The sequence below is a fragment of the Sparus aurata genome, chromosome 3 (genome assembly GCF_900880675.1).
Source record: "Sparus aurata chromosome 3, fSpaAur1.1, whole genome shotgun sequence".
Lineage (NCBI taxonomy): Eukaryota > Metazoa > Chordata > Actinopteri > Spariformes > Sparidae > Sparus > Sparus aurata.
This window is the reverse complement of record NC_044189.1, coordinates 23,862,233-23,873,610: the sequence shown is the minus strand read 5'-3', so window position 1 is coordinate 23,873,610 and position 11,378 is coordinate 23,862,233. Positions and strand designations below refer to the sequence as shown.

The 11,378-nt window shown below is 40.3% G+C and overlaps 2 protein-coding genes and 1 pseudogene across 10 annotated transcripts in view; 2 read left to right on the top strand and 1 right to left on the bottom strand.

Moving 5' to 3' along the window:
• The first annotated feature begins 459 nt into the window (after positions 1 to 459).
• Positions 460 to 2,205, top strand: LOC115578806 (SOSS complex subunit C pseudogene; annotated as a pseudogene).
• Positions 2,206 to 4,489: 2,284 nt separating this feature from the next.
• On the top strand, positions 4,490 to 9,641 carry yars1 (tyrosyl-tRNA synthetase 1). 6 transcript variants are annotated; one of them, XM_030411967.1, is made up of 14 exons: positions 4,490 to 4,636; positions 5,299 to 5,365; positions 5,454 to 5,600; positions 5,690 to 5,865; positions 5,982 to 6,111; positions 6,691 to 6,771; positions 7,106 to 7,198; positions 7,282 to 7,417; positions 7,524 to 7,609; positions 7,731 to 7,866; positions 8,040 to 8,152; positions 8,269 to 8,462; positions 8,562 to 8,703; positions 8,841 to 9,641. In XM_030411967.1, exons 2-14 carry the CDS (start codon positions 5,309 to 5,311, stop codon positions 8,949 to 8,951), a joined length of 1,602 nt encoding a protein of 533 aa, XP_030267827.1. In that variant the 5' UTR covers positions 4,490 to 4,636; positions 5,299 to 5,308; the 3' UTR covers positions 8,952 to 9,641. The 6 variants fall into 6 exon arrangements, with proteins under 6 accessions (XP_030267827.1, XP_030267826.1, XP_030267825.1 ...); XM_030411966.1 differs by having other exon boundaries at positions 4,491 to 4,636; positions 5,296 to 5,365; XM_030411965.1 differs by having other exon boundaries at positions 4,559 to 4,580.
• Positions 9,642 to 9,726: 85 nt separating this feature from the next.
• The window catches only part of nhsl3 (NHS like 3), a 41,093-nt gene continuing 39,441 nt past the window's right edge, over positions 9,727 to 11,378 (bottom strand). For all 4 annotated transcript variants that reach the window (XM_030411960.1, XM_030411961.1, XM_030411962.1 and 1 more), the window contains one exon: positions 9,727 to 11,014. In XM_030411960.1, the coding sequence (XP_030267820.1) occupies positions 10,974 to 11,014 (41 nt within the window). In that variant the 3' untranslated portion in view covers positions 9,727 to 10,973. The remainder of the gene's footprint in view (positions 11,015 to 11,378) is intronic.

Below are 11,378 nucleotides of genomic sequence, written 5' to 3'. Positions count from 1 at the left end.
ATTTCCCCCAAATGTATTTCCACAAACTGAATGAATGTAAATTGATAAATGAATAAATAATTAAAATGGAAACTTAAATGGGAAAGTAAATGAATAGTTAAAACAATACAGAGGTAAATAAATACAGAGGTAAATTGAATCCGACATATCTATTTGGTCACATTGTATACATTTTGTTAATGCCTACATTTATTTACATTTTTATTTTTGGTGCATTAAATCACATATAAATCAGTCTATTTAGCAATATATATACTTATTCTTAGTTTTTGATTGAATCATAAATCTTGTTTTGTGGACCCACTTATCATCACATAGTCATCACAGTGCAGATGATGTATCGTTGTGTTATGGCTCATTTATTAATTATTATCAAATATTTCTATTAATAATAGACCAGTTTCGTTTCCTGACCAAATAAAGGAAGTGGAAGAGTAAATGCAATGTAAAGCTTGTCAGAAGTCATGCGCTTTTATTTTGAAGGACAAACATTCGTACCGGAAGTGTTCTTCTGTTAGCCTCCAGCGTTGAGTGTGAAGCTGAAGCTCCTCGGCTTTTAAAACTGTTTCCCTCTGCTTTTTCTCCATGTCTGACAGAAACTACAACGACTCTAGCTGAGTAAGCACACAACACAATAAACACTCTCGGTTTTTTTCCTCATGGACTCGTAAAAGCCTTTGTGTTCACGGCTAACTCCGCTAGCTTGATATGGCAGCTAACCCTCCAGGACCAGGCTTTCAGAACAAGACGCGGGTGGCCATCCTGGCGGAGCTGGACAAGGAGAAGCGGCGGCTGATGCAGGGCCAGGCCATGAACAGCCCCGGGGCCAACATCCCTCTGTCGTCCAGACCCAGCCTGAAGGAGGTGAGGGACAGCGCGGAGCAGCAGCACATCGCCGCCCAGCAGAAGGCCGCCCTGCAGCACGCTCACGGCCACTCGTCGGGCTTCTTCATCACTCAGGACTCCTCGTTTGGGAACCTCATCCTCCCGGTGCTCCCGAGGCTGGAGGCCGACCTCTGACTCTCAATCTGCCGGCAGACGCTGAGCAGTGCCTCGGCCCGGCTGGACATTAACAGCAGCTCACATGCAAACAACACAAGCTGTTCTATTTCTCCCCTTTTTCTCGCGGTCTTTGTCCTGTAATCAGTCCCATGTAGGTGTCCAAAAAAAGTTCTCGCACAGAATAAAATCTGACATTTGAACACTGGCACTGTTGCTCCATTAGCAGGGGTGTAGATAGAATAAAGCAGGGTCCCCAAAAATAACAGCGCAGTCGGCCCTTGTGTAATGAATGCATCCTGCTGTGATTAAACAATCATCATCATTCACCTTTTCAGTAATGATTATACAGACACCTAAAGCTATAAGAGTGTAATAATCATTAATAACACACTAACTGCTCATAGACAAGGCTTTTATGATGGGGACAGCCGTGTGATGCAGGGGAGGGGAATCATTTGCACCCTCAGAGCTGGAAATGCAAAAGCAGGAGGAAAACTAGATATGATTTGTACAGGACTGTGATATTAAAACATGCTGTTAGGCCACTGAATGCCGCCAGGAGAAAAAGAAATCTGCAAAAGCCGGAGAGGCAAGGCTGGACTACAACCAGACAAGAGCACACAACTGTCAGAGGACCCGAGACTGTCAAGGGCTCCAAAGCTCCACATTCACTGTGTGTTCATTAGTTGCAATTGTAACTTTACAGGAATTTGTAAAACTAACGTTTGATACGAACTAAGGCGGTGCTACTTTGAATACAGTGGTGGAATGTTATTAAGTACATCTACTCAAGTACTGTACTGAAGTACAAATTCAAGTTAGGCCTGTATGTGCTTTACTTCAGTGTATCCATTTATGCAATTTTATACTTCTGCTCCACCACATTTGTCTGACGTCCCCTTCCTCACCAGTGAAAAACCACGTATGTCCAGTTGTGAATGTTTGTGTTAAACTTGAGGATAAAGTGTGTGTTGGTGATATCAAACTGAAAACCCATTGGATTAGCTGTGAAATGCAACAAAGCTGAACACATCAATCGTTTATAGAACATAAAGCATGTATATAATGTAGTCAAAGTGATCGTTTTGTTGTATGTACTGTTTTTGTATACTGTCTGTTGTATTTACTGACTGTCTGACGGTTACGATGCTGTGAAAAAAGGAATTTCCCCTTTGGATAATAAAGTCTGAGTTCAACCATAAACATCTACAGCAGTAAAATACAACATACACATTAATGCAGCAGCAACATAAATAACCCCCCAAAATCAAACATAACCGTTAAACGATGACAAGCACCATTTTCTGCACAATGAGTACTTTGACTTTCATATTTGAAACATTTTGAGGATAACAGGCTACTTTCATACACTTCTGTAATGTTTTGAACGCAGGACTTATACATGTAGTGGAGCGTTTCTAATGGTGCGGTATCATTTAATTAAATAAAGGATCTGGATACATCTTCCACCACTGATTGAGCACTACATTTATCACTACTACCTATTAGCCTTGATTGTTGCAGCAGTATAGTGTTTTCAAGGTGTTAAATATGTGCATTTGCTCATCTGGTATGGTATTGAATTCTTCTCTATTAACGTTATTATGTAAAAAATATATTAAAAGTTTATATTAAGTATATCAAGGACAAAATCATACTGAAGTGTTTGTTCAATCAAAAAGCACATCAGTTTTTATTTCAATTAGGGTCATTTGGTAGCGCTTCATAATAGCCATAATTAATAAATGGGACATTTATAGTGACAGTTTATTGTTAGTTAACAGTTATATGACTGTTACAATAAACCATCACTAAGAAATGGTACATGTATAGTTAATTAAATGTCGATTAACAGTTATTTCAGTATAATCACTATTGACATGTTTATAAACAGTTTATTAAACCATTGTGTTTCATAAACATCAGTTGAAACTTTGCAATAAACTATTGTTTGATAAATAGTTTTCAAAGGATTTCATTGTTTTTTTTAAGTTTAAGATTATTAATGTTATGGACAATTGTAACTGATAATAACAGTAATATTTTCAGTAACACCATGAAAATCTCATACCTGTGCAAACCTACTTGTTTTGCAGAGAGGTGCTGCATATATACATATTTTTACATGCTGTATGTATTGTGATTAACTAAATTACTAAATTTCAAACACAGCATGTCCCATCCCAGGGATAGCCTAATGATTTGTTTCTGTGTATCTTGGTGAATAATTCAGTAAGAAGATGATAAGTAGGGGAGACCAGGGACAGTTGTAACAGGGGACGGTTGTAACACCTTGAATTTCTCCAATCAGAAACAACCTAAAGTGATGACACTCACTGTGCTCATGCTCAGTTAGTTTCCCTCCATTCTTGCTTAAAAGGGAGCCACATTTGAAACTTCCTGACGGCGTTATCTACAAAAGGTTGTTTTTGAGGTGAAAAAAAATTACTTTTCTTTCTGATGTACTTTTTTGGATGCTGTTATAAGATCAAATGTCTATGAATTCAAACAAGTATTAGTAGAATCACTGTTTTGTAAGCTAAAAATAGAAATGGCTAACAGTGTCAGACTAGCAGTCAAGCTAGCTCACATGAGATGAAAACATGGTTGGTGATACTGGGACGGTTGTAACGCCCGTTGTAACAACCGTCCCAGTATCATCCACCAAGTTTCATTTATATTTAAAAAACTTGCTAAGGTTAGGGATAGAGTTGCAGATATTGGTATTAAAGAGAAGCTATGCGGTTTTGGCAATTTCTTTGCTGTTTCTAGCCAGCTCAAAGTTGCATGGCAGGTTTTTCCGCTCACAGAAGCTGATCCAGTAAAGGATCAGTTTCAATTTGGTTGGAATGAAAACTTGCAGCCACAGCGGCCCTTTACTGGATCAGTTTGACACCACTGCGCTAGGGGGAAGCGTGACGGCCACCATTCACCCCAGAAAAAAGTCATATAACCATTCCAATGACTCCGAAGCTGTCAAGTTAAGGTAAATGAAGCAATTAAAGTTAAATGTGCACTTTTTTTAGGTGTTCTACCCATTAAATACTTTTCTTGCATTATAATTTGATGGCTTCACCACTTTTTTGTCATGTCGTATGAAAAAAAAGGTAATCATTACTAAAAAACATGAAATTAATAGTCACGATAACGTGACTGATAAATAACATTTTCCATTTTGACTATATGATTGATTCATTGTGTATTTTAGACATGTTACAACTGTCCCTGTACACTGGGACGGTTGTAACAGTGGAGAGACTGTATTAGAATCCATTTTGCAACCTGTATATTTTCATAAAACCACTTAAATACATTATTTCAGCAGTTGATAGATTGAAGATTATAATATAACAAATTGGTTATTCCAGTGTAAATGGTTTATGATGTATTGCTAAAATTGCAAAAAAGTGTTACAACTGTCCCTGGTCTCCCCTACAGGCCTACTGTCTGCTGTGTGCACGTTAAAATCACAACAGTTTTTGTTTGCGCCTCTGCACTCTGCACTCGATTGCTTTCCCCTCTGTGTCTTGTGAGTCGATAGCAGAGTCGATGCTTTCGCTGATGCAACACACTGACAGGTACGCTCAGCCGGCTTTTCTCACCCACGTCTCATTACAAGAAGACAGGTTTTGAGGTGAGTCAACAGCTCTTAAAATATGGCTTCATCGTGGACTGGTACTACTGCCAGATAAACCAATAGTACAGTACCAAACTGGTCGCAGCTTTAACCCGAAACATCACCGGAGCGAGGTAACGTTAACGTTAGCTGCACATGGTTTTGTTGCTAGCTAGCTAAACAGCCTTAGCTGGCGTTTTCATTCATTATCAGCGTGACGTTTGAGGTGAGCTGGCCAGTAAGGTAGCAAGCATGTTATCTGAAAGTTGACTGAATGGCCTGTTTCTGACATATGGAGGAAAAGGGGTAATGAAGTGTAAACATAGTGTTAACAAGTAGCTCTCTGTTTCTTGCAGTCAGTGGCTAACCTCCTCAGGTACAACATGGCGAGCTAAAAACGTTTTAATAACATTCGTGGTCTTCTAGTAATTTCGGCTTAATTTAGTTTGAGTCAAATTTTAGTTTATATTGTCCAAAAATGTCAAAGATTGTGATTGTGTGACGCTGCTCGTCGCCCAGTTTTTTGGGAAACAGCCAAGTCTGCTCAGAGACTTGTTCCCATTTTATCTTCTTGATCAACATCAAACCGAAAGTGATCTAACAGATAGACATGTTGTAGAGAGAGAAAAATGAAACGATGCTGTCGGTCTTCATAACAATCGTGTCGTCTTCGTCAGAAGGCCCTGCACCATGGCAGATCAGCTGAGTCCAGATGAGAAGTTGAACCTTATCACCAGGAACCTCCAGGTGGGACACACAAATAAAAACATACAGTCACGGTGACTGAAGTCCCCCAGCAGCTCACCTCATTTATCCCTGACTGTGTGTACTGCAGGAGGTCCTTGGAGAGGAGAAGGTGAAGCAGGTTCTCCAGGAGAGAGAGCTGAAGGTGTACTGGGGCACAGCGACCACAGGCAAGCCCCACGTCGCCTACTTCGTCCCCATGTCCAAGATCGCAGATTTCCTCAAGGCCGGGTGTGAGGTGGGTACACCCACTTAAGCTTCAGGAAGGAATTTAGATTTTAATATGTAGCTCACATGCATGTTTTTGTTTCCTCTGCTTTTCCTCAGGTCACCATTCTGTTTGCAGACTTGCACGCCTACCTAGACAACATGAAGGCCCCCTGGGAGCTGCTGGAGCTGAGGGTGAAGTACTATGAGCAGGTCATCAAGGCCATGTTGGAGAGCATCGGCGTGCCTCTGGATAAACTCAAGTTTGTCAAAGGAACTGACTACCAACTGAGCAGGTCATTGTCGCGATGATACTCGGACTGTATTAACTTTACATTCTCTTAAACAGACTTTTGTTGCTGCAGCCAATACTTAAGCTAATGTTTTAAGTCTTTATTGTCTTGTGTGTCAGAGAGTACACTCTGGATGTGTACCGTCTGTCCTCCATGGTGACAGAGCACGATGCTAAGAAGGCTGGAGCTGAGGTCGTCAAACAGGTGGAGCACCCTCTGCTGAGTGGTCTGCTCTACCCAGGACTACAGGTAATAAAAAAAACATCTTAAAAAAGACTGTCAGACTCATCACAGTGATACTAATATAGGAGTGGTATAATATTACTCTGGGTCTCATAAGAACAGCAATGATAAGACTAACCACACTGATTACTGTAATTACAGCCATTTGATTACTCCAAAGAAAAACAGATTTTCAACTAGGACTTCCAGATGTGATAATAGAACAATTTTCATTTATATAAAAAGTAAAAATCTTGGTTTTAGAATTTGGAATGACCAGTGATGGAATTTTACATAAGTACAATTTATGCAAGTACTGTACTACGGTAGAATTAAGGGGTACTTTACTTGAGCTTTATTGATTTTTCAATGGTATTCAATGTTGATATGCCATTACTTGTGGCGTTTAATCAGATAGTGTTGTCGAAAGGACACTGAGTACAGAGAATGCAAATGGATACTGCATCAGAGCCAAAATATTGTATAAGATTTATTCCACCTATGATCGAAAAAATGCTGAATATATTTGCCCTGATAATTAGTCTGTCCCTAGTAAATATTGGATTTGCTGATAAGATTGATTAGAATCTCGATGCTTGTTCTCAGGCTCTGGATGAGGAGTACCTCAAGGTGGACGCCCAGTTCGGAGGAGTTGATCAGAGGAAGATTTTCACTCTGGCAGAGAAGGTAATATCTCCCTCCATTGTTGTACATTTCTTTCAACCTGTTACTGTCTCTCTCCCTCACATGATTTACCATTTACTTCTCTTTCATTATGAAACATAATGTATCCATTTAGCTTTAGTAGACGCTGATGATTGGTTAAGAAATTGTTGTCAATTTGTTGATAGCACATGGCTCATTCTTATGCACTTCAGGTGTAGACATGCAAACTAAATTATGAAGATCATTTATAGCAATTAGTTATTGATGTTACAGCATGATGATCACATGAAACGGTTTTCAAAATAAGATCCCAGTTAACTATAAAATGTAACTGAAGCCGTTCGTTTGTCTCCAGTACCTGCCCTCTCTCGGCTACGCCAAACGCGCCCATCTGATGAACCCGATGGTACCAGGACTGACAGGGGCCAAGATGAGCTCCTCAGAAGAAGTGCGTCACAGGAAAAAAAACATTTTAAATGGAGCCTTTTCCTCTAGTATGGTCATTTATATCATGTTCTGTTTTGGCTGCAGGAGTCAAAGATTGATCTCCTGGACACCAAAGAAGACGTGAAGAAGAAGCTGAAGAAGGCATTCTGCGAGCCAGGCAACATCCAGAACAATGGAGTCCTCTCCTTTGTCAAATACGTTGTCTTCCCTCTACGTGGAGGTAGATAAACTTCTCCTTGAATCTGACTCTGGTGTCTTCGCTTCAGACCTCCCCACTTGTATAAAGAGTATAAAATGAGTTGATAGTTAGAAACATTGTGTTTCAGAGTTCTGCGTCAAAAGAGACCCAAAGTGGGGTGGAGACAAAATCTACACTGACTTTGAAGAGGTGGAGAAGGAGTTTGCTGAAGAGGTAAAGTGTCGAAATTTGTTTATATGAAAAATAAAATTCCTCCTTTAAATACATTCTTGCTAAACGCTTGAGTTTCCCTTCATGCTGTGCTCTAAACATTACTAATCTCTGACCCTGTTAGACTATTCATCCAGGAGACCTGAAGGCCTCAGTGGAAGTTGCACTAAACCAGCTACTGGAGCCAATCAGAAAGAAGTTTGAGTCTCCTGAGCTCCGCAAACTTACAAACTCTGCCTACCCCAGCGCCTCAAAGACGAGTGAGTATTGTGCCCTTCATTCTTGGTGTGTGGTCCCTCTCTCACATCATTTCAATTCCTTTAATACAAATACAGAGGTGTGACTAGTTTGGCATAACATCGGATGTCAACAACCTTATGTGACTGGTCATCATTTGTGTGTGTGTTTTTTCTTTTTTTGTGTGTGTGATCAGAGGCAGCAGGAAAAGGCGCCAAGGCAGGAGGAGGTGGAGCAGGAGGAGACAATGATGAGCTGGCTCCTTCCAGACTGGACATCAGGGTGGGCAAGATCGTCAGTGTGGAGAAGGTAGGACGTCAAGATCATCAATGGAGTGCCTCTTCTGACGATGTGTGTTGAGATGATCCACCTGTATCACAGTCATCTGTCTTTGTTCACATGATTATTTGTTGTCCACCTCACAGCATCCAGATGCCGACTCGCTGTACCTGGAGAAGATTGATGTAGGAGAGGCGGAGCCGAGGACGGTGGTCAGCGGGCTCGTGGCCTATATTTCACAGGAGGACCTACAGGACAGGATGGTGTTGGTGCTGTGCAATCTGAAACCCCAGAAGATGCGAGGGATTGAGTCTCAAGCCATGCTGCTGTGTGCCTCGATGTGAGTGTCATTCGTGTTTTGCACGCACGCCGCATCCCTCAGACTCATTTCTCTTTCAAAAAAGTTAATTGCCTTTTTTTTTGGTTGGTTGATTTCCAGTGAAGGGGAGCCCAGGAGGGTGGAGCCTCTGGACCCTCCAGAGGGGTCCTCGCCAGGAGAACAGGTCTTTGTGGAGGGATATGAGAATGGCAAACCAGATGACAAACTCAACCCAAAGAAGAAGGTGTGGGAGAAACTACAGGTATGTGTCAGTCAGACTTTAAATAAGTATGCTTTTTTTCTCTAAAAAGTTGATGACATTATTTCCATAATGGCATATTGGAATAAAATCAATCGGCATTTGTACATTTAGATTATATATATATTTTCTGTCTCCAGGTGGACCTGAAGATCTCAGATGAGTGTGTAGCTCAGTGGAAAGACAACCACCTGATGACCAAACTAGGACAGATCACATGTAAGACACTCAAAGGAGGCAACATCAGTTAGACACGTATCGCACTGACCACCGACGCTGCTCCTGCCGGCCACATTACATCAACTACACTCACAAAAAACGCCCTGGCAACCAACAGTCAGAATTCATCTGGGTGTGATGATGATGGGACAATTATGCCAAAAGGTGCTTTGGCCTGGCTGCAAATTCTGTGACCTTGCTTTGACTATTGGGGAAAAAAAAGAGCCTTGTACAACAACGATTCTGTAACTAATGATTCAGCCTATGATTCATTACTGTCTTATTTTTTTTTTCTTTTACCTGTGGTTATTTGGTGTTATTAGTATACTTTATAATACATATATGACGCCGTTTCTGTCAAAGAGAGACATTACTACTCAGAAAATGAAAGTTGGAAAGGTGCAGAGCTGGTTGTTCCTGGAAGTAGCTGATAAGGATTCTCAGGTGTTTGCAAAGGGACTTAATGTTTCAGTAGTTTCCCACATTGTGTTGTTCTCTTTATTGTAATATCAGGGCAATTACCAATCTGTCAAGTACTAATTTAAAAAATGGTTTTATTGGTTTCAGACATCAAATGTGTATAAAAATCAGTATGTGATGAACTGTAAGACATGGAACGGTTGCATCTGGGCAAGTGTTGTATAGAAATAATTATCTGGAGTTTAACTGTCATCAAATATTGCATCATCTCTTAATATGGAATAAACGCTGGTTGAATTGTGGTCTGCACAAATGAAGTATATTTGTATTAGATAGCAATATTACGTCTGTACAGATCTTTGAAGACAGGAAAGAAGAAACCACATATTTAATACACTTAAATTTTATTTATAGAAGTAATAACTGTACATAATTCTTTATAATCATCAAGATGTCGATTTTTGACCCATTACAAAAGGTCAGCATTATTTACTCACCAATGATTTTGCCAGGGAAAAGCATTCTGTGCAAATAGTGAAGAGCTGGATTTTTCTACCACAAAGGCTTCAGGCCAAAGTTTTAGATGCAGAGCATTTAATAAAAACACTGACCTCACACTAAGCCTACTCCAGTGTATCAATCATCCAGGGCCAATCGTCACATCAATAGCCCTAAAAGTGGTTTTCAGATGAAGTAGATTCTTAAATATTTCAGATTTCGGTAGGAAAGGTGACTGACAGTGCTACTAGTGGAAACAACCACACATAAATAAATAGGATACTTGTGTTACCTTTATCTGAATTTGTGGGGCTGACCTTGATTAAACCCAGGAGGAAGATTGTGCAGATTATGTCGAAGCATCGAACTGACGTTACAGCAGTTGCTGTGATCAGATCCGTCTCCGTGTTAAATCTAACTGGTTTATCATCTGTAGCTTTACAAAAGTGCCCTTTGTCCTAACTTACAAAATATCTTCCTCTCACTCTTATGAGTATGCAGCATCCCTTTTTCTCAAATGCTATTCCTGATATATTTAAACACAGTGAAACTGGGCCTGACAATTTTGTTTTACCACATTTTAAGTAAAGAAAGCGATAAAATACTGATCTGTCCTATATTGGATGTAATTGTCAGCCTTTTCTGACAACTGCTTGAATCCCCGTGAAAGGTCTGTATAATATTACAACAGGGAAAATAAGACTTAACAGACAGTAAACCTCTGTACATAAATGCTAAGTCATGACAAACCCTTTTCTCTGAGCTGCAGTTATCACTACCTAATTCTACCTCTGGGAGGCGATCTCACACAAGCCAAATATTTACAGTTCAGCCAATGTACACCATTTCATCCTGAGGGGCCTTAATAAGAGATAAACTATAGCTTAGAAAAATACTTCAGAATAAAGCTATCATAAGAAACTGGGAGTGACACTTTTTTTTTTTGCATAAATATGTAGGAAGGCCATTACAGGCTAAGGCTTTTGGAGAGAAGACTGAGCCCACACAACACTCTGATAGTTGAGTTAAACGTCTCTCAGTAATGTCAGTCCTTGCTTTGAGTTGTTCTTTTACTTGCTTGGAGTCTTTGCATGCTCATCTGGCATGGTCCTCAGTTAATAGCCGCAACTCTCTTTTCAAAACAGTGTTTCAATTGTATCCGCTGTCACTCTCGTGGCTGCAAGGGGGACATGAGAGGAGGTTAGACATCAACATAATACAGTTACAGCCAAACACGTAATGAGTATTCTGTCCTAATCTGATTTAGTCACTGAGACATGATCATGAGCTTCAGGTTAAGGCTGACTGACGCACTTTTGACTGAAAAAGCTGTGGGCAGGCCTGCCACATTTGTATTGTGTTTGTGTGGGATGGGGGCTTGCGTGTGCAGTTTTCTCTTATTGGCATGGGGAGCAAAAAACAGGCTTTTTAAGGCAACATGAAACTGCCAAGTTGGTTAAGATCATGGTAATGCTAGAATTTGCATTTTGCTTTTTCATGACAAGAGAGTGGCATGTCAGCTTATCGATTCATTCAGGCAC

Excerpts from the sequence above, each read along its gene's own strand:
- yars1 (XM_030411964.1), top strand. Across the intron at positions 7,610-7,730 it reads AGAAGGAGTTTGCTGAAGAG|ACTATTCATCCAGGAGACCT; the intron begins GTAAAGTGTCGA and ends TGACCCTGTTAG. Across the intron at positions 8,463-8,561 it reads ATGCTGCTGTGTGCCTCGAT|TGAAGGGGAGCCCAGGAGGG; the intron begins GTGAGTGTCATT and ends GTTGATTTCCAG.